Genomic DNA, 27757 nt, shown 5'->3' with positions numbered 1-27757 from the left:
TAATTTCAACAAACGAAACAATTTCAAGTAAAAAAAATGACCTTGTCTCCGCAAAGGCATGTATAGTCCTGGAAGTTGCCATAGCAGTTTATGAAAAGAAACCATATTAATTCACACACTAAAAATGAAAAATAAGAATTTAAATAACAAAAATGAATACATCATTGTTTATATATTAAATTTTGTTTTGAAAACTTGAATTTTGTCTTGAAAAATCCTTGAAAAATGGACATTGAAAATCTGTATGAATCCTGTTGGTTTATTTAATATACAATTTTTGGTCGCCAGACAAAGGAGAGATTGGATCCAGTAATTCACTCCTGTTTGTTATTTTGTTTGCACTTTTCTTAATAGCCACACCGTGAATTCTTTTTGAAATTTTGTACAAACATTAGTCATGGTAAAAGTAAATTTTTCACTTATGAAGGGAGGATGTCACATGCTCGGTTTGTTCATTTCTGAATCAGTTTGCTTTTGATCTTAGCAGAAAAATTGTGTATTAATGAAATTATCTGTACTAACCAGAAACTGACCAAAATACAGTGAAGAAATTTTGCTTTTTACTTTTTAATTTGAAAATTTTAAAAATTTTACAAAAAAAAAAAAAAAAATGTAGGCAACTCTTATCATATTCGACTTGAAATAATTTATTCTCCAGGCTGATTTTTTTTATTACATTTTATGTTGAAAAACTTTGTTATCTAATATTTTCATGGGGGTGGGGGTCAGAAAGTTGTTGGGGGGACCTTTATGAGGACAAAAATTTTTTTTGCTTATCAGTGATTGTTTTTGAACATGTAAATCATGTGACCATTTTATTCCTACTCATCACAAAAAGAAAATGTCTTCTCTTTATTGCAGCACATATGCGTGATTAGTGAAAGCGGCAAAAAGAAGTATGCAGTGTCTTCGTAGAGACGGGAAGAACAAACGGTAGACAGAATTTGTCTTAAGAAAAATACCAATCAACCGATCAACCAAAAAATAAAGACTCGGTTTCTTGGAGGATCTCTTGCTTTTCCTACATCAAATTCTGTCGGCACCAGCTGTTTTCTTTTTTTTTTTTTTTTTTTTTTGGGAAAGACCAACTTTATTATAGAAAATAAAAATCAGTTTGTTGGTTTTCCTTACTGTTAACACAAATTTTAGGGGAATCCTAAATAAAAAAAATGTCATCCGGCACTATTTCAGGACCATGGTATTGCATGAAACTAATGTTTTTAGTTTAAAAAAAAAAAAAAAAAAATTATAGCAAGTTGAATTAATAAATGTTAAACACTAGAAAAGAAATGTTGAATTTTTAATGTGGCCGATATGAACAAGACACAAAGAGAAATAATTTTGTTTTTATTATGTTAATTGTAGAGAACCTATAATGAATTAAAAAAAAAAAAAATGTGAAACTTTTCTTTTTACCACTTCATAAAAAATAAATAGCAAATGATCATAGTTATCTCCCTTGCATTGTCATAATCCCACATTTTTAAATCCAGAAAAAGCAGATTACTAATCAAATTGCTAGAGCCTCTACTGAATGTGATTTTTTTTTTTTTTTTTTGTGGCTGTTCTTTCTGAAAATGTCAATTTACTGTAAAGGCTAAGAATTTAAGCATTTTATGGAGAGGAGAGATGACTTTCTAACTCCTTCCCCCTCCCAACGTACACATATGCATACTCAGCAGCTTGTTGTGGAAGGGTTAGGGTTGTTTGTTCTCTTTCTTTTCTAATATCTCCTCAGTTTGAGAAATTCATCTCTACTTCAGCATTTTTATCATTTGCTTATCACATACCTGCATAATACAGATATATTACTCTTTCACTTCTGGTTTAATTTATTTATATTGGCCAGAGTATAAATAATTAACTGTAGCATGATGTTTTTAGCAGTTAGTGTTTGCATTTCAACTTGCTATGAAATTTTTTTTTTTTTTTTAACATAATGTTAAATGTACTTTTATGCAAAATAAGTTATCTGGAAATGGTACCGCATGGCTTTATTTTAATTAACTTCTAAAGTTAATGTTAACCTCTCTTTCTGCTAAAACGCAAATGTGAGTGCATGTGTACATCTTGTGTGTGTATATATATATATATATATATATATATATATATACATACATATATATATTCTACGGATATATCCATTCATTTTATGTTTTATTAATAAAAAGAAAAGGTAATTTTTATGTCGAATAAATCTAGTTTGACCAATGAAACGTCTGTTTTTCATTCCTGGAGTTGTCTCAAACAAATTCGATCTCGTTCTGTTGGACAAGGGCACTTTGACGTCAAACAAAGACCTGGCATCAGTCAAATGCTTCAATTTGTCTTTTCTTAACAGAAATAACCTAGTATTTCTTAATTATTGTTACACACTCGTGTTTCAATAAATATTTGTAATCGTTTGCAACAAGTTTTTCTTATGTTTTGGTTGCTGACACCCAGGTTTTGTCTACCTAAAAAAAAGTTCTATAGATCTTTTAGACACATCAGTGTGGATGTAGAACGATTGAAAGAATAACCCGAACACATGTACACACTCTTAGCGCCGGACTGCAGTGTAGCAAGACTCAGCATATTACGCTGAGTGACTCCATTGCATATAGAATCATATTTCATGTTATGACACCCAAGATACAAATCTGTAATCACAATGAACCACTATCATAAACTCTAGTCAAATGTATACCACACGTACATGTATGATGTTGGACTCGTGTAAACATGCATTAGTCAGTTGCATGTTTGTAATGCGTATGATAGGCTTGCTGCAAGTGAAAAATATTTGACTAAGATAAAACAACACAAAGTGATAATGTCTGGTCCTGTCCTTCAAGTTTGTACGTACAAATTGACATTACAGATCACCACCGCTACTCAGAAATTGATTTTTCCTTGAAAATGTACTTGAAAAAAATCATGTCCAAATCTCCTAGGTAGTAGGGTTTTGTTTTTATGTCTTCGGATTGACAGCAGATTATATTTGTGGGTGGATAGTAAGATTTGCACCAAAAGATTAGAATATTTATACATAGATACATTGTATATTCTTGGATAATGTATTGTGTTCAGTTGAACTTGTTTTTAGTCGGGTGCAAGCGACTCTATAAGTCACTCCGTCGGTCTGTTGATAACACTTTTGTGCTTGGCCTTTTTGGTTAAAATCAAAGGTATGTTGTTAATAGATGCTGTTCTTAGCTTTTTAAGCTTTTCTTGGCCTTTTGGCCAAGATCAAAGTGTATTGTACCATTTTTATTATCTTTTTTTGTTTTACACGTCAATAAAAAATGTTTTAAAAATTGGGAGTTAAGTAGGATGTCCCCCCAGTATGAAAGGGTGAATGCGGTATTATGGTGGAAGATACTAGCTGGGAGATACTTTTGATTTTGTTTAGTTCTGGAGTGACAAGGATGACCAACGACACCCACAATCTCCCCCCCCCCTTTTGAGTTGGCCATGTGCCTAAGTTTTTTGTTCATTGTTGATTTTCAATGTATTTTTAACATGAATAAAGGATTTAATATCTCAAAGTGTAGTATCTGTTCCGGCAGATACTGCAAGCAAAGACCATATGTGGGGGCAACCCCCCATATAATACCTTGGTCAATGTAGGGGCAACCCTTCATACCAATTCTCACTATCTAGGTTCCCCTACTCCCCGGGGAGTTGGTCCCCATTTCCCCTTCGCATTAAAAATCGGCCTTGTGCCTAATTTGCTCGGTGGGGGAGCAAATAAATACCAACTCCACATATAAGACCTTGGTCAATGTTTGGGCAACCCTTCATACCAACTGTCACTATTCAGTTCCTCTACTCCCCGAGGAGTTGGTCCCCATTTCCCCTTCACTCCTCACATTAAAAATCGGCCTTGTGCCTAATTTGCTCAAAACCAAAAGATGTTTCAAACTAAACACTGAAAAAATATGAAACATCCTCTTTCTTTGAAATCTTTTTAACAATTCAATTACATAGTAGCAGTCTTCCTCTCGCCCGATACCTACAAAGGAACTGCAGATCTGCTGCAGACACAGTTGGTTATCTTCAACAAGTAACATTCACTTTATTGGATGGCTTTTACAACTTTGTAGTCTGTTAGTTTGTGGAAGGTCGGTAAGCATGTTGAGAAGAGAGATATTCGTCACCGATCTTGTATACGCCAGATACACGTGTTCATGCGACTCCAAATAAAAGAGAACAACAACATTAAGAGAAACGCGTTTAAATGGGAGACATCAAAAAGAGAATGTTAAAGTCGAGTTACATTATTATTATTATTTTTTTTTTTTTTTTTTACACAGTGATCACCACTTATCAAGGCCCGGAAGCCACTCAGGGATAAGGCTTATATACGAATAAGATGTTTTATTTAACTTGAATTATGTAAGAACAATAAGAGGGTGTTTTGTGTACATGCGTGTGTGTGTGTGGGTGTACACGCGTAAGCATACCTTCTAACTTGTAATGCTTGTGGTATGTTCGTTGTGCGTTTAGTGTTCACAAAAGTTTGTTAGTGTATACATTGTGTCATCTTACTTTAAAACAAAAGTGCACCTGTCGAGGTGTACGGAGAAGTGCGTCTGTCTATATGGACGGCTTAGACAAAAAAAGGGAGGGAATTGGCAGAGACGGAAGTGGATAGACGATGCGCAACAGGAAGTAGAGATGCCACCTGCCGGATACATCTATAACTCAGACAAGTGCAAATAACCCGTGCATATTGAGTGATGTTTATGTGCGCGTGTGTGTGAGAGATACCTATCTGCACATCAGTTTGAAAAGTGTTTGTCTATACCTTGACTTCTAAAGTAACTTATCTCTGGCTAGGTCTTTATTTATCCCTCTTTCTCTAGAGTTGATTTTTATCACTTCTTATCATGTTTTATTCTGTCATATTCTCAAATATATTTTCTTAAAAAAATGGAATCCTTATGCGTTGGCAACTGATATCAATGGACACTAAGTTGTGATTAAACAAAAGTTAGTTTCAAAGTTTTTTTTTTTTTTAGATAAGGCTTGATAATTTATATAGTCTTTATTATTCAGACTACTATTCTCATCTTGATATTTCCGTAACATTTTGGCCGATGTAACCTCACAACTTAAGGTGCACGGCTTGAATGTGAATAATTATGTTGAACTCAACAACTATACAGAATTTGGAACTAAACTATTTAATCCAAATATGAGTGGAGTCTATATAGAATTCTGTTCTTTTCATTGAATTGACAAGAGTCAGATACATCCTTGATCAATTGAACACCGGATGAGTCCGTATCATTTTTTTCTGATCTTGCTCTTGATGGTCATCAGAAGTCCACTCTCCCAGGTTTCACTTTTTCTTTTTTATATCCAATCACCTAAATCATCTCTACATCTTTTAATTTTTTTTTTTTTTTTATATTTTGTTAGCTGTAATCGACCCTCTTCTTTTCTATCCTCTCCATATTTCTATTTCTGGCAGAATAAATATTTTTATATTCTCCAGATTTTACAGTTCTCCATGTTTTGATATTTAGGTTCCCTTGATCCTATTCAACTAAAGTAGAATCCCGAGATACCTAGCCCTAGGATACAGTATTTTCAGGTTACGATGTGGAATACAATGTTTTTACGGCCCCTGTTTATGTTATTTGCTCCATCTTATTGTGCTATTTGTAATGTTATTTGATTATATACATGTCTTATATACTGTACTGTATTTTGTTACTAATTTTTAATGCCATATCGCAGGGTTCTACTGTATTCTATTGTACTGTCGCTTGAAAAGCAACCAGAGAAGTAAATAAATAAATAAATAAATAAAAATACCTATATGCACTTGGACAGCTGTGGCTACCGAGACTAAATGTCTATTCAACTGGTATCATTTAAAATAGATTTAGTACTAGTTACAGAATAAATAAAAATGTTTTTGCTTCAAATATTACATCAGGTGACAATTCAAGAATTTCCAATAACAACATTTACTAAGTTAATAATACTTATATTATCATCATAATATATATATTACCTTGTCTGTCTGAGAAACAGTCTACCAAACTACTGTCAATTTTTGGTCTACAGGCTTGAAACTTGATATATAGGGGATTTGGACCTGTGAAACAAATTCGACTTGGTTTTTAGCTGGTAAAACTAGCTGCAAAGTGGTCAAAATTGAGAAAAAAAAAAACGAACTTGGCAGGTGTAAGTTGACTACATGCATTATTTTTACGCATGCACAAATATACATTTGACGAATATGCTTAATGACTTTAATTTTTATGTATTTAGCTAAGATGATAACGCTGAAGAGCTACATGTTCTGGTTTTAATTCTAGCTGATGGCACTACAGTCGTATCTTAACTTTTGAAATTACTATTATTCGGTACAATATAATAATAGCGTATTGGCTCTATAATAATAATAAACACAAGATCTTTATAAACTAAAATAAGTGTATTTTACAACTGAGCAATGCCGAGCAGCCTGCTAGTAATATATAAAAATTTATGAATTAATGCAATAATGTAGGGCGTTGTTTTGTGTGTCATGTTTACATCTGTTTTCTGCCGAGTGATTGTCGTTTATGACCTTCCATTTCTTGTAATAAATAATTTTACCAAGAATTCTTCATAAGTTTTGGTTTCACTAGAGCTGAAGGAACTCAAGTTATATATATACACACAATTTTTTTTTTCTTCCTAAGTTTTGGTTTCAGTTTCGATTCAGTCTGATGCACCCAAGCCATGGATATATTTTTTATTTTTGAAATCACAACTTTATAATATATAAAAATCGATAAAAAATGGATCCTGTAATAATATATATGAAATCTGCAAGAATTAAAATATATTTAAGCATATTCTATGATCAGGCTACACCAGGCATCCCTGCTAGCTTAGATGAATACTTTTTGCAGTTTTAACAAAGAGCTACAACAATATCAGAGCATCTCCATTTATGCTGAACATCGACAGAATGCCAACATTAGTATATTTCATATGAATGAGTCTGCTGTGGAAATTCCACAGCAGACTCCACTAGTAATATATCATAACGATGTTTGTTGCCATTTTTGTAGTAGGGTTGCTGTATCAGTCTTGCTGGTTTTGTTTGATATGAAGATAAGGGTCACAAAGTTTGGGTTAAAAGGACCATATAATTTAAATCCATTATAACCAAACAAGTTCATCACCCCCCCCCCCAAAAAAAAAAGAAAAATTAGATTTAACTCATTTTTCTAGTTTTTGTGGCAGATATGAACTCTAGATATAAAATAGTCTGTAAATTTCTTCTAGCATAACAAAGCCATTGCTAGACATAAAGAAAGATAACATCACGAACGGGACTCTTGAGAAGACCCGTGAGAAAGGAAATATGTTGTTTTGTGAGCATTATGCTCAGTGTGAAATGTTTGTAAAAGGCACAAATTTGTTTGATGGAACTGCCATTTTGCACAAAAGCATTTTGGCTGAATGTTCTGTGAATGAGAATCTGTAAATGCAAAAGAAAAAAAGATCCGTTTTTATGAACTTGTAAAGCAGTAATTGGTGTTGTTGCAACCATCGATTTTTACAAAGATTTTTTCATATAGGAATTTAGGATGCTAAAACCAACGCAACTTTAAGGAATTGTTTTTTTTTTTTTTTTTTTTTTTTTTTTTTTCTTTTTGATGGCATTTTTTTGATATTGTAATTTTCATTAAGCAAAACATTCTATACATTTTATAACATTAACAATAAATGTAAAATGCGGCACGTTATGACGATTGCAAATGTGTCCTGTAATTGTACTAATAGAAAAAGTCTTAAGAATGGAGGATAAGTCCATGAATGCATAAAAAATGCATAAAATAAAAATATTTCAACAATTGATTAATATACTTATCTAGTGCTCAACACTCAAAGGGAAATTATTGCTTATTGCATTGTTGACCCCCTACCCCCCCCCCGTCTTTCAAGAGAAGGCCACACTTTTATCAAAAAAGCCATTTCTTATCAAACATATTCAAATCTGTCATAAAGCTTAAATCACACCTTGTTTCTTCAATTTCAACCACAGCAATTCTTCAAACTATTTGAAATTTGATCTTCTGTTGTCCACATTTGTTTCCATTCCAGAATCGAATCGCACAAAAAAATAAGAACTTATTCGTAAATTTGAAGATCATTTTATTTGGCAGTTGACGTTGCTTCCATTTTTATTAGCAATGGGGAGAAAAAATTGAGGTTTATAAATTTGAGAAGTTGTGTGTAATCTTTTCTTTACTATTGATTTTGTGTCTGATTGCATCGAATTCCCAAGTCAAATATCATTTTCTTTTTGAAAACAATCCTCACCAACAATGTCACTCACTCAACCTTCCATCCTGCCTGTGCCCAAATGCCAATTTCTGCTTACTGATATATTTTTAACATTACGGATATATTTTTAACATTACGGATATATTTTTAACATTACTGATATATTTTTAACATTACTGATATATTTTTAATGACGAGTTTTTTGTTCCTATTTATTTGCCTCTCCATGAGGACAGAGTGAGGCACATGGTTGGGTAATGTGGGGGAAATCTCCATAAAATTGAAAATTTCCCTATTCATATTATTTGGATTTGCATGAGATTGTTTCTGGTTGGGCAAGTCAAAATCGAATGTTTGCTCCAATCAACGTCCAGTTTATAAGTCAAGCAGACATTTCAAACATTGTTAATAGCAGCTGTGCTACTGCTGCTTGTTGCCATTGTTCTCGTAGTAATGACTACCGCTGCAATACCTGCACCTCCGCATCAGCAATGGAGGCCTCCATGAATCTGGTCAACTTCAGCTGGACCTTCTACTTGTACTTTTACACAACTGCTATTTGTAGAGTTGAACGTAATAATCACAGAAGAAAGCGCCCGCGCGTGTCTTGTGCAGTTATACAACTTACCTTCGGATGGGATCTGAGAGAGAGGGAAATTAAAGATGGCAGCCATGGATTTATAAGGTGTAGTCTCGTAGAATCTCATGAGATCTCATCTTCCACTGCACATGTATGCAAATGGAATGGGGTCAGTTTTCTAATAAAATGCCTGTTGGCAGAGGCAGTGGGGAGAAGATGTGCTGGAAGTTAAGAGGGAAAGTTGACTGATGAATTCTAGCTGAACTTTTGCTTATTGTATTTATTTTGTTTTGCTGTTTACCAGCCAATTTAACTGCACTATTAAAAAGGAATCAAACTCTTCTCAGAGATAGACAACAATCGTCTGGTACATTAAGTTCTTTTCTTTTTTTTTGTATATCATATGTATGGTCAGACATTGTAACATTTTTGTAAAGTACACAGAGATAATAACCAATGAAAGTGAAGGTGACTAAAAAAGTGAATATTCCTGCATTGAAAAAATCTTTCAAAAAATCAAATTATCCGATCTTAATTAAATATGCAATATTTATGAATCAATAAACGAGTTTTTGTATAAACTTTTATTTTATTAAAAGCAAAAAAAAAAACAAAAAAACTTAACAACTTCATTTCAAAGACAAAATATTATTGTACTCACAGTCAAAACTACTTTTACAAGAGATAACGCCCTGAAGGTGTGGATGTGTGGATGAGAAAAAAAGAAAACGATTGCTTATGAAAGAAATAATGAAAAAAATCAGAAGTTTAAACATAAAAAAATTTGTTGTCTTCAGAGCTTTAAAATCCTAGCTCCTTTTAAAAATCATTTGCACTGCCGTGTAGAATTAGTATAAGATTTTTTTTCTTTTAAATTATTTTTTTCAAAAGCTTCTGCGCTTGACCTGATCTGAAATGGAACATATCCATCAAATCCATTGCCAAGGTCGCTAGAAAAATGGTGGGATCCTTCAATCAATCCAGTAGATATCTTACTGCTGATGCAATTCTCTACCTATATAAGAGCCAGGTATGTCCAAGGATGGAATATTGTTGCCACATCTGGGAAGGAGTTGCTTGAAAGACCTTATCATGCCTTGACAGTTTAAAATAAACTTTGTAGCCTAGTGGGGGATGCCCTTTTCTCTTCCCTGCAACCTCTTTCTTGCACAAGAGACGTTGCAAGCTTGTATCTGCTTTATCGTTTTCATGGCAAGTGCTCGTCTGACCTCCAATCTATAGGTCCCTCTCATAAAACATTCATGAGAAACACTTGTCTAGCTGAAAACACTATCCATAATTTCCTCCAATCTTTATCTGTGCCTAGATTCCATGAACAAAGCTTCTTTCTTAGAACTGCACACTTCTAGAACTCTCTTCTGTTTGCCTGCTTTCCAGCTGACGACAATATGGTCATCTTCAAGTCCAATGTAAACAAGTTTTTGATGAGCCGTTCCGCTTAAGTAATCCAATTTACCAAATTTACACTTCCAACGATTATTATCCCTTTGACTACTGTACACTCATTAACCCTTTTCCTCGAGTGGCCTCTGGCCCTTGATAAGTGATGATTACTTTGTAAAAAAATATAAAAAAGTAAATATGAAGCAAACCTAATATAAAATCCGTTTTACATGTCAGCCTAAATGAATCCAAGGGAAATAATTCACTCAATGCTACCATAATTATCTCCCTTAATCTTATCTGCATTGTCACTTTTTACTATTTACTTGCCCCCTTATGAGGGGTAGAGTTGGAGGCACGATCAGTTTGTGACGTGAGGAAATCCAACTTTCCCAAAAGAGGCGTTCTGGATTGGAATGCCCCAGTTTAGAAGAACTCTTTGTCCACTCACCGAAGACAGCAGAGATGAAGTGTAGTATCAGTAAAGATAGCTGGAAGAGAAGCTCTTGATGGTTTAGTTATGCTTGCTACGATGGGGTTGTGACACTTAACTTTTTTCTATTATCACAGTGTAGTATCTGTTCTTACTCTCTACTGCATCTGTTTTGTTCCTGGTCAGTGAATGTGCATTTTGTATGCATTCACTACACAGGTTTTGGTTGTCATCTTGTTGTGCTCGTCTAAAGTCGTAGACCGATTTTGACACTGGTCGCAATATCCATTGCGTGTTCATGGTCAATGCTGCAACAGAAGAATTCTCTTAAATAAAATCACAGTTTAATAAAGTAACAAAGGTTTTTTTCTCTATTGAACAAGAAACTTGGGAAATTGTAGAATTCTTAAGCCGACCAAATGAACACAATCATTTACATAAAAGTTAAAGGACCTATCTCTGAGTAGCACACAAACCTTGACTAACTGAGATGCTCAAAGAACCAACTGACCCTATGCTCATCTGCTGAAATATATACAGATAGTCCTGAAGTACACCGGAAAGATCACTCAGATATCCACTTGATAATAAGTCAGTCTTATCTATGAACATCTAAAATCTAACAGGAGTCCTGTATTTTTTTTATTTTTTAATTTTTTTTTACATAGGCGTCACCACTTATCAAGGCCGATAGGCCACTCAAGGATAAGGGTTAAAGAGTGTACAGTAGTCAAAAAGACAATATAGTAATGGAAGTTCGGTAAATTTGTTAACTTAAGTGGAACGGCTCATCAGAAACTTGTTCACGTTGGACTTGAAGACAACCATATTATAGACGGTTGGAAAGCAGAAAAACAGAAGACAATTCCACAGGCGTGCAGTTCTAAGAAAGAAGCTTTGATCATGGAATCTATGTTTAGGTTAAGAGTGGGGGGAATTATTGATAGTGTTTTCAGCTAGACGAGTGTTTCTTGTGAAAGTTTGGCAAGGGGGGACCATAGATTGAAGCTCAGTCAAACACTTCCCATGAAAATAACGATAAAGCAGAGACAAACTCGCAACATTTCTTCTGGGAGATAGAGGTTGCAGCAAAGAGAAAAGGACATCTCCCACCAGGCCACGAAGTCTATTTTGTATCCTATCAAGACAGGACAAGTCTTTTCTAGCAGCTCCTGCCCATATGTGGCAACAGTATTCCATCCTTGGATGTATCTGGCTCTTATATAGATAGAGAATTGCATCAGCAGTGAGATATCTACTGGATCGATAGAAGGATCCGACCATTTTTCCAGCGGCCTTGGCAACAGATTTGATGTACGTATTCCATTTAAGATCAGGAGTAAAGGTCAAGCCCAGAAGCCTGTCAAAACTTGAGGCCTCCCCAAGACGAGAGCCATTCATTTTAATTGATGCCAGATGGGGATCAGAACGTTGATGATGTAAAGGTAGAAGCTTGGATTTAGATGCATTAAAAGTAACCAGCCACTCCTTTCCGCATTGTACAACGTGATCAAGACCAGAGGAGAGAGAATTGGAGAGAATTTGGTCGTTTACTGTCTTAGATGTGCTACCATAGATGGTAGTGTCGTCAGCAAAAATGTCTACGAATGATGTAAGGATGTGATTTGGAAGATCATTAATGTAGATCAGGAAAAGAGTTGGGCCCAGGATGGACCCCTGAGGGACTCCAGCATTAATACTGTGAGCTTCTGATTTTTGCCCATCAACTACTACTCTTATGAACTTATCAGAAAGAAATGATTTAATAATTGAGAAGACATTTCCAGCTATACCATAGTTGGAGATCTTGTGAAGTAAACCTTTATGCCATATCCTATCAAAGGCCTTTGATATGTCAAGAGCAATTGCTCTAGAAAGGTTGCCTCTGTTGATTATTTGATTGTTTTTTCCAAAAATCGAGTCACAGCCACAGAAAGAAACCTCATATCTGTAGATACATTTTTTCAGAGTTATTTCCAATTTCTTGTGTGATCTTTTTTCTTTGCTAAATATTTCTCTGGCAACGTCTGTTATTGGCATACATTGCAAACATGCAGCCTAGTACATGTTTACAGAGAAATGATAGACGGTTCCCAACCAAACCATGCTCCATGACACCAGAGAACGTGATTCACACAAAGGAAAAGCCATTGGAGATAAGAGAAAAAACAATGGAAAAGCCAACAAAATCTATTGAACTACTCGAGACAAGTAGTGCCTGACATATTGTTCGATGGTTTCCAGGTAGTCAGTTGAGAGAGTGGTTCATTTCCACTGATCAGCTGGGTATGACTGAGACAATGACTGGACATTTAGGATTTACTGTCAAAACTAAATATATTTAGGAGTCATTAATTTATATATGAAATAAGGAAAAATATACTTGTATCATGGGCTTATTTCCAATATGGTCACATGTTTTATTGGTATAGATAGTATATTCAGTGAAAATGGGAATTGAAATTCAGGTCAGTGAAAAGTAATAAAGTCTTTTAGAGAGTTATATAAACACAATTGCTTCCAACGGGCGAAAAACAGACAAAATACACAAATAGTTAAATAACTGCTACCAAAAGCAATAAAATCTTTTTCTTACCAAGATCATTTTTTGCTCTCACGGTGCGTGATTCTAAATTTATGGCCATGGGTTACCATCAGTGGACTATTTTTCTTGAGTCAAACGGTTATAAACAATGTTTTAAGTATAACTAGCCTGGGTTCCCAGCGTTGCCCAGGTGTTTGGAGGTGTAAAAAAAAAAAAAAAATGTGGTAGTACACGGGCAGGCTTGAACCCGTGACGTAAAGGCGGAAAAGAAAGTGAAAGAAAACCTGACGTCTTACCGCTATGCCATAACGTGACCGGAAGTGTAAAGCGTTCAAATTAAACGAAGTCAATCAAAAAGATCGCTTGCAGAAATGGCGTTGCTTTTAAGCGTCCCACAAAGGTCGTTTTAAATGTGGGGGGAAACCAGCTCCCCTCCAAAAAGGGGGGGGGCACTCTGGCAGTATCCAAATAAATGGTAATTGTCTTAGTATGAAGGGTTTCCCCTACATTAACCAAGGACTAATTACAGAACAGATACTACTCGGCTCAAGTTCCAGGAGCTGGCAGTTGCGTTCGAATAGTTTCACTTTATTTATATGCAAAAGACAAACAAACAGTCGACACAATGAGACAGCGGGAATTTTTTTAAACTCAATCAAAAAAAAATTAAAGAAACTGTGTCCGTTTGCGAATCTGAGATACTATGATCTAGGAAGTATGCGAAAAATTCTTCCGGAATCTAACTGACGCGAGAACCCCGATGCAAAAAGCCTTTCGTGGACATGCAGAAATGCACACACCCATTTTGCCTTTTATATATTAGACTAGCGGGAGTGCTCGGTGTTGCTCGGGTGTTTGGAGGTGTGTTGGGGGGGTAGATCAAAACAAAATGTGCAAAGTAATGACCCTGTTTAAATATTATAAAATAAAAAAAAATGTTGCCTGGGTGTTTGGAGGTGTAAAAGAAAAAAAAAAGTTTTGGTAGGGAAATAGGCTTGAACCCGAAGCCTTGAGGATAAAAAGGTGGAAAAAACAGTCTGACACGTTACCCCGACGCTAAAGAGACAGAGAACTGACAAAATTAAACATTTAAAAAAACAGGTGGTTAAACTAACGCCAACATTTTCTAGGTCAAACATCACGTCATAGTCCTAACTGTAGTAGAAAAGGAAAATGAAGGAATGATTTTTTTGCTACCCCTCCGTATAGAAAAGCAACCCGTTGATGGTGAAGCAATTAATGCTTTTAGCCAATTTTTCGATATTTGTTTTTGAGCTTCAAAGTGATATTGATCTGACAAAAATCCGTTGCCTGTGTGGAAAATTTTGCGAGACATATAAACACGCACACACAAACACACATTTTGCCTTTTATATATATAGACTAACGGGGGTGCCCGGGTGCTTGGAGGTGTGTGTGTGTTAGGGGTGGGGGGATACATCAAGACAAAATGGAAACTAAATAATAAGCAAAGTCATAACTCTGTTTAAATATTAAAAAAATGAAGTTAACTTGTTAAAAACAATCGGAAAACAAAAACAAAAAAACAGCGAAAAAAGTTTTGGGAGGAAGGTAGGCTCAAACCCGAAGCCTTGAGGTTAAAAGTCTGGTAACTTAGCATGATGCAGGGACTTGAAAACAGCCAAAAATAAACGTTTAAAAACGCAGGTGGTTGAATGTCAACGAATGGTTTTCTAGGTCAAAAACATCACGCCATAGTAGAAGTAGAGAAAACGAATTCACAGCGTGAATTTTTTAAGATAAAAGTTGCTGAAATAAAAGATATTTACGTCATTTCGTAAATTGTAGATATTATAATCTAAAGAGTATATAAAAAGTTCTAAGACATAGTAACCACCCGGAGAACTCGCTCCAAAAAAGCCTTTGCTAGACATACAGCAAAAAACGCACACACACACACACACACACACATTTTGGCTTTTATATATATAGAAGATGGTAATGTCACTAAATAGGGTTTGTGGATGATATGAGAAAATAAGTGTGTAGGAATGAAAAATTTTATCTTAAACATTTTTACATGAGGAATCATTTTGGGTAAAAATTTAATTTGTTTTAGCCATCGAAACTTGAGAAATGCACGATTAAAATGTGCAAACGTTGAATGAGTAAAAATCAAAATGGCTGCCACCCACAATTTTGTAGAGCAAATAGCAACCTTGACCTTGCGATCAAAAACTAAGATTAAATAAAACAGAACAAACTGTGGCAAAATTGACATAAAAGAAATTAAAAGGAAAATAATTTAAACAACTTTTATTTTTACTCATGTAGAATAAATGCAAGAAAAAAAAACAATAAAAAATAATTTTTACTTTAAATTAAAATTTTTTTTTTAATACTTTAGAATGACAAATAAATTAAACAACTTTTATTTTTAATTAAAATTTTTTATTGCACACGATGCAGCAAAGAATTTTGCCAAATTAATGTGTGCCACTTACTCTCCTAAGATAAATTCATAAAGATACAAACTAAACAGATATTCATCAAAAGTCCCGTTGATTCGTTCCATTTAACTCGATCTGGGTTTTTTTTTGATCGCAAGATCAAGGCTGCAATTTGTTCTACGAATTTGCTGATGGTAGCCATCCTGATTTTTTACTCATTCAATGTTTACCCATTTTGTTGCTTGTTAAGATAGAGTCGACAGATCGATTTTTTAAATATGTGGTTTGAAGCAAAAACAACAGTACTTACTTGTCATGTCGAAAATAGTAAGATATCCAAAAATTATGGTAAACCATCAAGTAGAATAACTGCTATTGTGTTTTTAGTAAAACAAGTATCACTATCAGCCAAAACAAAATGTCCGTCATTAGAGAAGCAAAAAAGGGAGATAAGGATTCCCTTGTATTCACAAGCTTCAAGGTGTTTACATCTAAGGAAATGCAATTTCCCTTCATTTTCTGTAAAAATTATTTTTAACTATAAATAATTTTCTACTCAATCAATTTTTAAACAAAAATGATTCAACACTAAAAATAATTAATTGAAAAAAAAAAAAATTTTTATTCCAATTATTTGATGCCTTTCAGTAATCACGTAAAAATTCCAGTGCACTATTCAGTGCAGAGGAGTTTGAAATTTGAGCCTCGGTTTCAATTTGGGAAAAGTTAGGTCATGTGGTACACGGGCGACAGTATTTAAGCAAATAACATAGCCATGTCTGTTTTGATCTATGCGGGTTTTCAGCCCTTTCCCTCCCCCCTAATAAAAATTATAAAAAAAAAAATAAATAAATAAAAAGAAATAAAAACTCCCTCAATTTTTTTTTTATTTACAACTTTTTGTAGCAATTCTTGGGACTCCAAAAGAAAGAACTATGACCCAATGGGGACCGAGCGATGCCAAGCGACCTTGCTAGTCGACATGAATTCAGAGGAATTCGCACAGCTGAATTCTAATGATGATGGTTTGATGTTGTTTTAAACAAATGTCTATGGGATTTTGTCAGAAAGAGAAAAAACAATAATTGTTTTTATCTCATTGTCGTTATGTATCTGTAAACAACGAAAAGGTTGTTTTTAAAACCTTTGTTGAGCGATATGAAAAACAGCTTGGGGTGAGGGGTTGCCGCCAGGCATTGTTCGACCTGGGGTGACTAACTCCTAATCTGATGATAAGTTAACACCTCAGTGCAATGAGGGTTAAAAATTGGTATAGATAAAGCCGAGAGGAGGAGTAGAAATTAGGGGAACAGAGAAAGGGAGGAAATTCAAAAGAAAGGAAAAAAAGGGAGTACAAATTAATAAAAGAAGAGAGGGAGAGGAAAAGAAAAAAGAAAGAATAACTCCAAAAAGGTGGAGGGAGGAGTTGCTGATTTGATAAAAACGAGACACTTTGCTAATCGGCGTCTTCTTTTTGCTCTGGCAGCTGATCCCTTCCCGTGGACTGACGGTAGATGAAGAACGGAGAACTTGGTAAAGGAAAGAAAACTGCCAGCACTTTACAGTTGCATGACTAGGCAGTGTGTAACTATTATTTGTAAAGTCGAAGACAATAATCAATTCTATGTTAAGAAAAACCAATTAAGTTTTGACTTTCTTTTCTTTGATTGGAAACTCTGTTGTGAATGCAAAATATTTCTCCGATAGCCGAGGTGACGTTTGGAAGCTGATTTGAAAGCGGAATCGGATGACGACAACGACGACGAGAAAAACGAATTCGACCACTAGACGAAAACACGGGTGACGCCACAGGTATCGGCTACAGGTGCATCTCACCCACAATCGTATGCACCTGAGCTGCACTGTAGGGGTTACAGAACAGCATGGCGATATCTTTGTATCCCCCCGCTTAAAAATATAACAAATAAATGCTGCCATGGTGCAAGATAAGTTATTCTACCTTTTTTTATTTTTAGTTTTTAGAGTGCTTATGCGTCTATGTTACCGCACTATTTTTTAAATAATATTTTCAAGTTAAATTAGAACAAGATGGCAAAAATTCTTCGAGGTTTCGGGTGGACTGAGTTTAGAATTAAATAAACACTTAGAAATAAGTTAAGTAGAAGAGTAACTTATGGTCGCTATACTAATAAATGCCTAAAAATATTGGGCCATGCTGTTATTATCCATGTTCATTCAAAGGATTAATTTTTTGCTGTAACACCGTCTATTAAGTACCACATGACCTAACTTTTCCAAACTGTAAACGAGGCTCAAATTTCAGACCCCTCTGCGCTAATTGCATCAAAATTCCATTTTTATTTAATGTTTAATTTCGTTTTAAAAACACTGTCCTTAAAGTGTGAAAATACAACATTTGGTACTTATGCATTTATTGTATCGGGCTGAAGTAATGTTATCATTTAGTAGGTACGGACAAAAATGGCAGAAAAAAATAGGAGGACATAGATTCGAAAGCCGGGTTATCATTTTTTTGCAGGTTACCAACTACTTCTTGATCGAATTTGAAAGATTAAAACCTAAATTTAATTTCCAAAATGAAAAAAATATTTGTACACGTGAAAAAAAAGAACAAAAAATGTGACATTCAGAAGCTAACAAATTCAACTAAATAAATTCATAGTAAAAATCCCTTGGAAGATAAATATTTTTCTGGGTCTATTTCAAAAATAATTAGTAAAGTAAAGCCCTAAAATATTGAATTAAATAAAAAAACTTGTTTGTAAAAAAAAATAGCTTAATTAGCCCCCAAAAGCGAGAGATTCTTTCTTCGAAGAATTACAACACATGAAAAATCGTTCAAACTGTCAGAGAGTCAAAAAGCTGTCTGAAAATGATATTAGATAGTTAAAAGGGAGGTAGGGAGTGCTCGTTCTTTTTTTTTTTTTTCTCCACCCTCTCAGCTGTGCACCTGTATATTCCTATTGTGAACGTTTGTATAATTTTTACCATTTTTTAATTTAATCATTTTCCTATGTTCCTGCTTTTAAATTGTTTTTATTTTTCAAGATTATATAAAAATTGTTATGTTGAAAGTTTCACATTCATGCAAGTAAGGAAAATATTAAAATCTTACGTATAAAAATCATGCGAAATCTGTAATCTAAAAACAAAAGCAATTATAATTTTTATGTGAAAATATTAAAAAACAATGCTTAATTCAATGATAATATCGGTAGTTTGAGAAATTGATTTTTTTTTGAGTCATATCAAATTCATTAATATGGACTTTTTTTCGTAATGTTTCTAAAAAAATAATTTTTCTTTTATTGTTACAATTTACGATGCTTTATTTCACAAATTAAAGCAAAAATTCATTTTATATATATATATATATATATATATACACTACCGAAAACCATAACTTTAGTAAAGGTGTTTTTGTTTTGGTTTAAAACAATATATTTCCACTAAGATTCAAATAAAAGTAATGGGTTGCTTATATTCCGGGGTCATTAAATACTAAAAATTTCATTAAAATTTGTTAATTTCCTGATCTGGGTAAATTTTTAAGTAAAGGGAGGGGTCAAAATGTTTATACATTTTGAGCATCGACTATTCATTTTGCACGTACCTATTATTTAGAAACCCATTCTTAATATGGAAAGGGAAGGATGTTTTGTAACTATTCTGGACTTTCACTTAATTTAATAAATATATTGTAAAAATTAAAAAATAACCTGAAAATACTATTTTAAAAAATAGCGCAGTTACAGATGCATAAGCGCTTAAAATTTAATATTGCTAAAATATTTCACATTTTTTTTAAACAAATCATTTTAAAGGGTACTTGTACAGTTTACTCAAGACATTAAAAAATGAAAAATTCGAAAAAAGTTTATATCGTACATATCGGTTATGGAATGAAGTTCTCCGAAAAAAACGTTTCACTTAATTTCATCAAGTAGCTTTTTACAGCGAAAAAAAAAAAAAGAAAAATTGTTATGATATCGATTTTTAGTAAGAAAAGCTAGTATTAAAGATGTTGGCACTTTAAACTGAGTTATCTCCCTGTGGCGTGTTCTAAAAAATTCAAAGATGTCTACCTTCAACATGCTCTCATAAAAACGTGTTTTTCCACTGTAAAGAAAAAAAAACCCAAAAAAACTACTCGATCAAATAAATGGGATTTTTTTTTTGAGATCTTGAGTTCAAAACGGATATGTACAACTTTTTTTTTTTTTTTTTTTTTTTGATATTTTCATTTTTGAATGTCTTGATTAAACTGTACAAGTATCTTTGGATGAAGTAAAGAATAGATACCCCGTAGCAGACGACGCCGCCTGGCGGTGCCAGGCGCACAATTCAACGAACACCGGTGATTCGACCTTGACATTGGCACAAGCACATGGCGTCGGTTGTTTTTAAACACGTCAAATAGTAAACATGCTCGAATATGTACCAGCATTTTTTTTAAAATATATTTACAAAACCTTTGAAGATTTAAAAGAAAAAGTATATATTTACAAAACATTTTAAGACAATTCAATATTTATTCTTTAAAACATTAACTTCAGCGATAATTAATATATTTTCAAAATAATATTTTTAAATATTACATTTTTACGAATATTCGCGAGCAAGATTTTTTTTTTTTTAAATAAAAGATATTTCAATAAATGGGTGTCTTTCTGAGTGCGTGTTTAATATATTTACAGAACTTTTTAATAACTATTTTATTCTTTTTATCAAACAAAAATAGAACTTTTATAATGACATATATATTATGGACTGTTTCGAAATTTTTAAATTAAAGTTAGTTTTATTTAAAAAAAAAAAAGACGAGGTGTTTTTTTTGTTTTTTTTTTTTCAATTAAATTATAAACTTTATTTGAACTTTCAACAAACTTTTACAGACATAAAAATAGACTTTAAAGATATTTTATAATAATTTAAAAAAAATATATTTAACGAAAAGTTTTTTTTTTATCATTTCATTGTTGAATAAAATTTCAAAGTAATAAATGGTGAAAAAAATATCTCGAAAAGAAAAAACACCCCGTCTTTTTTTTTGTTTTAAATAAAACTTTAATTTTAAAATTTCGATGTTTGAAAAAACAGTCCATAATATATATTTCATTATAAAAGTTCTATTTTTGTTTGATAAAAAGAATAAAACAGTTAATAAATAATAATAAAAAAAACAACAGTCCATTAAGTTCAAATAAAGACTGTTTGAATAAAACTTATAAAAAAAGGTTCATTATATACGGTTTTGGCCATTTCTTTTTTGTGCGTTTTTAATACAATTCAATATTTATTTACAGTGCGATGTATGTCGGTGGTCAGGGAAGGAGAAATCCTTTTAGGCCGAGGCAATTTTTTATGCATAATAAAATCACAAGTATAAAAATCGAGATAAAAAATATTTTATTCACATATCTTTTTATAACTTTTATTTTATAAAGATGAAATGTAGTATCACAAGATAGAAATCTTTTTATAATTTTTATTTTTATTAAAAAAACTTCCTATTTGTTTACTTATCCACAAAAGCAAATTAAATACAAGTTTTTAATGTAATGAAACACAACATTTAAACAAAATACATTTAAATAAATGGATGTTGTACAGAAATGATATCACACAATTTGAAAAATGTATTTTCTGAATTTCTTTCATGCCACATAAATTCCTTCAGATAGGAATCTAAGTGAGATCTTCTACAGCCGAGTATTGATTTAATAAATCGTTTATGGCGATTTCAATAGCTTTCTATTGTCTGTGTATGGACTTGGTTGTTTGGGTTCACAAAATGTTGTGAATGGTTTACATTGTAATGGGGAAATCCCAAATCAGTCTCTATCGTATTATATGCTTTCCATTCATCGCTATGAATGGTCGTTCCTGGTAAAACAATGTGTTTTATTATGGGTAATAAGGTTTCTTTATTCCTTTTTTCGACTATCTCCATGTATCCTACTGCAGGCTTACTGCTTGTATCAACCAAGCCAAACACCCATAATGGCTTGTGAGTAGCTCTTCCACGATGATGCTTTGGTTTGTGGGAAAAACACGATTCATCTATCTGAACGATTGTTCCAGGCCCACCAAGTCTTATGGGATTATCGATAAAATATTTCACACATATTTCTCGAAATGCAGCATATATGTCATTGGCCGTCGGTTTCGAAATATTCAGTTGCATCATGGCATTTTTTAGGCTTATTCTTTGACTCCATAGATATATTGCTAATATCCATGTCTGTAAGGATAACTTAGAATTAAAAAAAATGACTTGTATCGTATAGATGTTCTGTTTTTATATTTTTGACACATTTTATTTTGGCATTTCCAAACATATTTATCCAATGTCATTGAATGTTTCGTCCAATTCATACGGACATTACAGAATTCACAATTCATTTCATTTGCAAGTAGGAAATGCTGTTTCATCCATTCAATTATGGATAGATGGTCTCTAGAAATCAACGGACACACAACATCTTTGAAAATGGCTTTATCCATTTGTTACAGTATTTAAAACAAAATGGTCCAAATATTAATTTCTTTTAATACCTCGTAAAATTTTGGCTTCTTCGACTTTTGGATTTTTTTGTCATTTAATAAATTGATCACGTGATGGTATCATGAGATTAAATCAAAATTCAATATTTAAAAATATTATTTAAAAAATATATTAATTGTCGGTAAAGTTAATGTTTTAAAGAAAGAATAATTAAATAAATACTGAATTGTATTAAAAACACACACAGAAAAAAAAAAAGAATTATAAAACACTTTACATAAAAATCAATCTTTAGCACAAAAATCCGCGAAACATAATTATTATTCTAAGGTTTATCTTCAAAAGTTTATGAATATATTTTTAAAAAAATTGCTGGCGAATATTCAAGCATGTTTGCTATTTGACGTGTTTACAAACAACCGACGCCATGTGCTTGTGCCAATGTCAAGGTCGAATCACCGGTGTTAGTTGAATTGTGCGCCGGGCACCGCCAGGCGGCGTCGTCTGCTACGGGGTATCTATTCTTTACTTCATCCGTATCTTTTTTTTCCAATTACATGTTAATCTCATCGATTACAAACTTAACTTTCAGATGAAAAAAAAAAAAAAATTATGACTTATCGTCGGTGATCAGTTTTCAATTAAATTTTCTACTAAATTGAACACCCACTTTGTTGCCATCTCTCTAATGTGACCGATAAATATTCTCTTAAAAAAGAGGTTAGAGTAAATTTTTACTCTTTCCAACTCTATGACGACTTTTACAGGTTTTATAGTATGCTGAAAATGAATATCACAGTAATGTCCTATTTTAGCTGTGGAAAAAGTTTTGAAAAATTGAATACAAAGTTTAATTGTGTGTGCGTGTGTGTATATTTTATATATATATATATATATATATATATATATATACACACTGAAATTAAATACACTTTTTGCTGCTATCAATCCATTCTTTGAAGTCATTGTTTTTGTTAAAACAATATATGAATGCTCAATTATGAAATATGATAATTTTGTAGCTTACGTTTTAAGTCATCTCTTCTTTTTGGCTTAAATTTATTTGGTATATGAACAATTACTGAATTATATAAGCCCAGTATAATTCAGTATACTACAAATTAGAACTCAAATGATCTTGTAACGATGTATGTAACCCACTTTCCGGTTTACGACATCCGGTTGCGCATGACCTGAGCACTGAACGTTATTATTTTGAAATTATTTTTAACATGGGAAGAGTGGGGGTTAAAATAAAAGGTGTTATAAATAAAAAACTAGAAAAAATACTATTAAAAACCCGCCGAATATATGTCAAGCTATGTCACGGTAACATATATTGAGCGAGTTTTTAACTATTTTATCCAGTTATTTATTTAGAACACCTTTTCCCAAACTTACTGTGTTAAAGAGGGAGTCAGACGCCATCTTGAATTTTCCAATACATCGGTAAACACTGTATGCTTTTCGAGTTGAATAAACATGTTACATTGAATAAAAACACGAAAAATATACCCAGTTTGGTATAAAAGTAACTTATCTTGCCTTCGATAACATTTGTTATATATTTGTTTTTTGACAACTTTTTCGAATCTATGTGTACACTGTACAGTAATACAAACCCCTATATTTTTTTTCATTTTAATATACTTTCATAGAAATGTTTGTTATGTCAAAAAAAAAAAAAAATTTCTTTACGTCACAAGTGTCACGCTCATACATGAATTCCATAGCTAATATAACATACTGACTCAACGGGTCACGAGTAGTCTAGTAATTCTATATATATATATATATATATATATATATAAATAAATAAATAAATAAACAAACACGTTTTTTTTTTTTTGGATTATGAGTCAAAACATCTGACAATTCAGCGGGTCTAACTTTTAGCATTTATACAAATAATATTTGTTTAGTTTAAATTAATTTGCTTTACGTTATTTCAAATAATTAAAGTCATACATTTTTACCAATTACCAATATGACATTTATATTCGGGATAGACAAGTAGTTTTTAAAGCACTTGTACAGTTTAATCAAGACATTAAAAAATGAAAATATCGAAAAAAGGATTGTACGTATCCGTTTTGAACTGAAGATCTCCGAAAAAAATTTCACTTAATTTGATCGAGTAGTTTTGTTTTTGTTTTTTGTTTTTTTACAGCGGAAAAAGGACGTTGAAGGCAAACTTCTTGAAATTTTTCTTAATTTTTGTTTAAAGTTTAAAAACGCCAGGGGAGATAACTCCCGTTAAAGTCCCAACACTCCCGGCCCATCTTTAATACTAACTTTTCTTTCTATAAATCGAACCTTTTGCTCGGTATCATAATTGTTTTTTCGCCGTAAAACAAAAACTACTTGATGAAATTAAGTGAAATTCTTTTTTTCAGAGAACTTCATTCCATAACGGATACATACAATTGAAACTTTTTTCGATATTTTCATTGTTTAATGTCTTGATTAAACTGTATAAGTACCATTTTTAAAATTCACAACAAGTAATTGTTACCAAAAGCAAGAACACCCTTTTTAGATGGGAATATTCACCGGTCACGTGAGAGTCGTAATATTTTTCTCGGTTTCAATTTAGTAAACCGTTATAAATGAAAACTGATCCCCGACGATAAGTCCTATTTTTTTTTTTTTTTTTTGTCAAATTTATTTTTTTTTTAATCTGAAAGTTTGTAAACATTCGCCAAATTTTCTTATATGTTGCGTATCGCTTTTTTCCGCTAAAATTTGTCCAGGAAAACTCACGTTTCACACACAAAAAACAAAAACCTGAAAATAAGGATTGATAAAGGTAAAGGATCTCACGACCATGACATTTTTATTTTTCTATTCGCAATGTTACAAATAAAAAATTAAATTTATTTTTACGGAGGAGAATAAAGTTTTGTCAAGTGTTTTTAAAGTGTTAAAAATATATTTTTAAACATGAACTCGTTCTTGAAATTAAAAAAAACAACAAAAAAAAAAACGAATTATTTAAAAACAAATTACGATAATTGTGCGTCGGCTAAAGTTTTGGCAGTCACATTACCCTTTCCTTCAATAAGGAGGACTTGATCTTTAAACGTGGCAATGCATTTGTTATTGGTTTTCAAGTCGGGCTTCACGGTCTCCCAGATCTTTTTCTTAGGGTTCAGCAGGGTTTCGGGTTTCCCTGGGAACTGGGTGCAGGTTACTCGGTCTCCAGGGGCGCAACCGGACGGCGGATCGAGCAGCTCGACTTTGTCCGGGGTGCAGGCGCAGATGAGCATCGCCTCAGAGAGGACCCCACGGATCTTGGCTGGTTTTAAGTTGCAGAGAAAGATGCCGAGCCGGTTGTGGATTGCCTCAACGGGCATGTGGTCGACGAGGCCCGACACGACGCTGCGGGTCCGGCCTCCCTCATCGCCAACGTCCACCTCTTCAACGTATTGCTTGTCGGCGTCCGGGTGCTTCTTGGCCGAAACAATCAGACCGACCCGAAGATCGAGACTCGACACGTCCACGGCTTTCAGGTCACCATCGAGGGGGGCTCCTTTTGTTGGGGTGGACCCTTTTTTCGGACCAGCTTTATCAACCTTCTCTTTCGAATCAATTTTATTGTTTGATTTCTTCTCAACTTCTTTTTTGATGTCAGGGCATTTTTTTTCACCTGATGAGGACACGGCTTGCTTAATGGCACGTTCCGTCGGGATGTAAACCTGTTTAACTCCGTTTCCGATCTCGGCAAGGATTAACTCCTTTTTAAAACCATCGATTTCATTTCTCAAGCGCTGATTCTCTCCCTCGAGTCGGGATTTTTCCTCATTCATAAAGTTTAACATCGCAGTTTGCTTTACGGCTTCGAGTTGAGCTTTAACTTTTACGAGAATATTTTCAGCCACTGTGGCCTTCTCGGCAAGCTTAATTAGGACCTGGGATGACATTTTGTTTTTTGTAGGCTTGAAAAAATAATGAAGGTGGCTTTAACGTTAGGAAAATCTAGGGTGCCAATAAAGAAAACCGAAAGAAAGATTTCCGAGAAATTACATCAGAAAATATTAGTTTCCGGTTTTATTTTGTAGACTTTCCATGCACAAGAGTTCCAATTTGAAGAATTAAGAATTACTTCCCTTGAATATCTTTTCGTTTTTACCCCCCCCCTCTTCATTTGCTTACTTTTGTATGTAAATTTGTGGATTAACACCCTCCACTTACCTCGTTCACCCTGTAAACGAGATTCTACCTTCTTTAAGCGATTGCGTCTGGGCACCCTGAAAATCTGGTTGAAAAGCAGAAACACAACAATTAATTTAGAATTTAGAATGACAGATCAGTTTCGTATATAATTTTAGCATTAAAGATCCCTCAATTTTAAATCAATTCTAACTTTTTAAGGCAGTTAATGATTTTTTTACCTCTAACCCTAAGTCCGAATGTAAACGTTAGAGAACCACATGTAATCACTTATAAATAGAACTTTTCCTTCCCCAAAATACCCAAGATTTATCTAATATATAAAAATGTGTGTCTGTTTCCGTTCTTTTATTGGTCTTTAACTGATTAAAATAGTTTTTAAAGGGTCAAAAATCGGTCAAAATTGAAAAAATCGTTATACTTTTTGTAAATTCATCTTAGTTTATTATTAATTTGTAATTAGTTCATATGCATGTCGCATTAGTACAGTGGTAACGTCACCAGCTTTAAATACTACAGTTTTGCTTTTGGTTTCGATTCTAGATGATGGCACCCAAATACTTTAATATTAATATTATGATAATATATACGAAATCTGGAAAATTAAAATATCATATTTAAGCATATTTTATCCCCGGGCAAAGCTAGTCTCCTATGTATAAATATTTTTTAAACACACACACACACACACACACACACACACACACACACACACACACACAATTCAGTTAACTGCTCTGAAAAGCTAAAATTGTCTGGAAATGAAGTATCATTTTACGCTAAAATTTATATACAATATTTATCCCAATTCGTAATTCAAATAATTGTTTTGTTTTTTCTTCTTTTTGACAACTTTTTCATGGTGCTTACACATAATCGCCTAAAAAAAGTTGAATCTTATTGTTAAGGGTGCAGGTGAAGAGTGCAGGTGAGTGTTCATCCACAACAAACTATATTTTTAACTGGTTCAAGTCAGTTGTCAATGTCATACCAGGCAAAGATCATCCTTGGCAGCATTCTGGCTGACTTGAGCCACCAAAACTTTCTTTAAAGAAGAATGAGATTGAGATAAGGTCCAGCTCGATCTAAGTATATATAATATTCTCCCAAGGATTATCTCTTTCTTCATGAGTGGGTGTTGGGGTATTGTCAAAATTTGTTATCATCAATCACATCTGCATTCCCTAATAAAGGCGCCTCAGGCGATCTACAATAAACCAATTCACCTATCAGAGGAGGAGGTAATGTCTGTTCTTGAAAGAAAACAGAATGGTCTCAACTTCAAAACCAGTGCCACCAACTTCTAGCCCACACCCTTTCACCTGGAAGTAGTGATTTCAGCAGTGCCCTGGAGGCTTTCTTGGTTTTCTTTTTGTTTTGCTTTTATATGAATGGGGTGTTTGAGTTAAAGAATATTTTCCTTAAATTTTGACACAAA

General features: G+C 33.2%; 2 protein-coding genes across 3 annotated transcripts in view; one reads left to right on the top strand and one right to left on the bottom strand.

The window, feature by feature from the left end:
* Nucleotides 1–2216, top strand: part of LOC145263661 (hypoxanthine-guanine phosphoribosyltransferase-like) — an 80919-nt gene extending 78703 nt beyond the window's left edge. For both annotated transcript variants that reach the window (XM_080120533.1, XM_080120534.1), the window contains exon 8: nt 862–2216. In XM_080120533.1, coding sequence (XP_079976659.1) covers nt 862–915 — 54 coding nt within the window. In that variant the 3' untranslated portion in view covers nt 916–2216. The remainder of the gene's footprint in view (nt 1–861) is intronic.
* A 22753-nt stretch (nt 2217–24969) lies between these two features.
* LOC145263660 (aminoacyl tRNA synthase complex-interacting multifunctional protein 1-like) lies at nt 24970–26318 on the bottom strand. Its single transcript, XM_080120532.1, has one exon. It carries the CDS (start codon nt 26067–26069, stop codon nt 25152–25154), a length of 918 nt encoding a protein of 305 aa, XP_079976658.1. The 5' UTR covers nt 26070–26318; the 3' UTR covers nt 24970–25151.
* Nucleotides 26319–27757: the final 1439 nt, after the last annotated feature.

The sequence above is a fragment of the Euprymna scolopes genome, chromosome 39 (genome assembly GCF_053919585.1).
Source record: "Euprymna scolopes isolate OS-2025 chromosome 39, ASM5391958v1, whole genome shotgun sequence".
NCBI classification, from domain to species: Eukaryota; Metazoa; Mollusca; class Cephalopoda; order Sepiida; family Sepiolidae; genus Euprymna; species Euprymna scolopes.
This window is presented reverse-complemented; position numbering and strand designations above follow the sequence as displayed.

Coding starts and splice junctions, on each gene's coding strand:
- LOC145263660 (XM_080120532.1), bottom strand. CDS start 26,069: ATGTCATCCCAGGTCCTAATTAAGCTTGCCGAGAAGGCCACAGTGGCT.